The sequence below is a fragment of the Octopus bimaculoides genome, unplaced genomic scaffold (assembly GCF_001194135.2).
Source record: "Octopus bimaculoides isolate UCB-OBI-ISO-001 unplaced genomic scaffold, ASM119413v2 Scaffold_298850, whole genome shotgun sequence".
Taxonomy (NCBI): Eukaryota; Metazoa; Mollusca; class Cephalopoda; order Octopoda; family Octopodidae; genus Octopus; species Octopus bimaculoides.
Genome location: NW_026396406.1, coordinates 1862 through 2258, shown reverse-complemented (window position 1 = coordinate 2258; position 397 = coordinate 1862). Strand labels below are relative to the sequence as shown.

The window sequence follows — 397 nt, the reverse complement described above, 5'->3', positions numbered from 1 at the left end:
TTTCGTTTACATACAAACAAGCAGATGACATCTCTGGCATCTTCCTTGAATAAGCAGTAGAATAGGAAGATAAACATTCCTTGCAGAGTATTAAAAGTAACAAAAAGAAATTGAAACACTTTGGCTGCTTCACCAAACGCCAAGAATGCTAAGACCCACGACAGCCCAAGTAGAAAGAATAAACCAGCGATACCAAAAACACGTATTTTTCTTGTTTTGTGTTCAAATCTCTCGTTATGTTGCATTGAGATAAGATGGCAGATAACGAGAGAAAACATGATAAGGTTGAAGGTAAGGATGATCGCCACGGGAGCCAGGAAAGCAGCATAGAAGTATGACCTGGACAACCAACAGCTACAAAGAAATAGAAACTCAAATAAGAAAGCGACTTTGAAAG

At 38.5% G+C, this 397-nt stretch overlaps 1 protein-coding gene across 1 annotated transcript in view; it reads right to left on the bottom strand.

Annotated features, from left to right (window-relative positions):
• Nucleotides 1-8: 8 nt before the first annotated feature.
• LOC106883390 (adhesion G-protein coupled receptor G2) overlaps nt 9-397 on the bottom strand; it is a gene marked incomplete at both ends in the record, with an annotated part of 1981 nt that continues 1592 nt past the window's right edge. The window contains one exon of the mRNA XM_052978317.1: nt 9-354. Coding sequence (XP_052834277.1) covers nt 9-354 — 346 coding nt within the window. The remainder of the gene's footprint in view (nt 355-397) is intronic.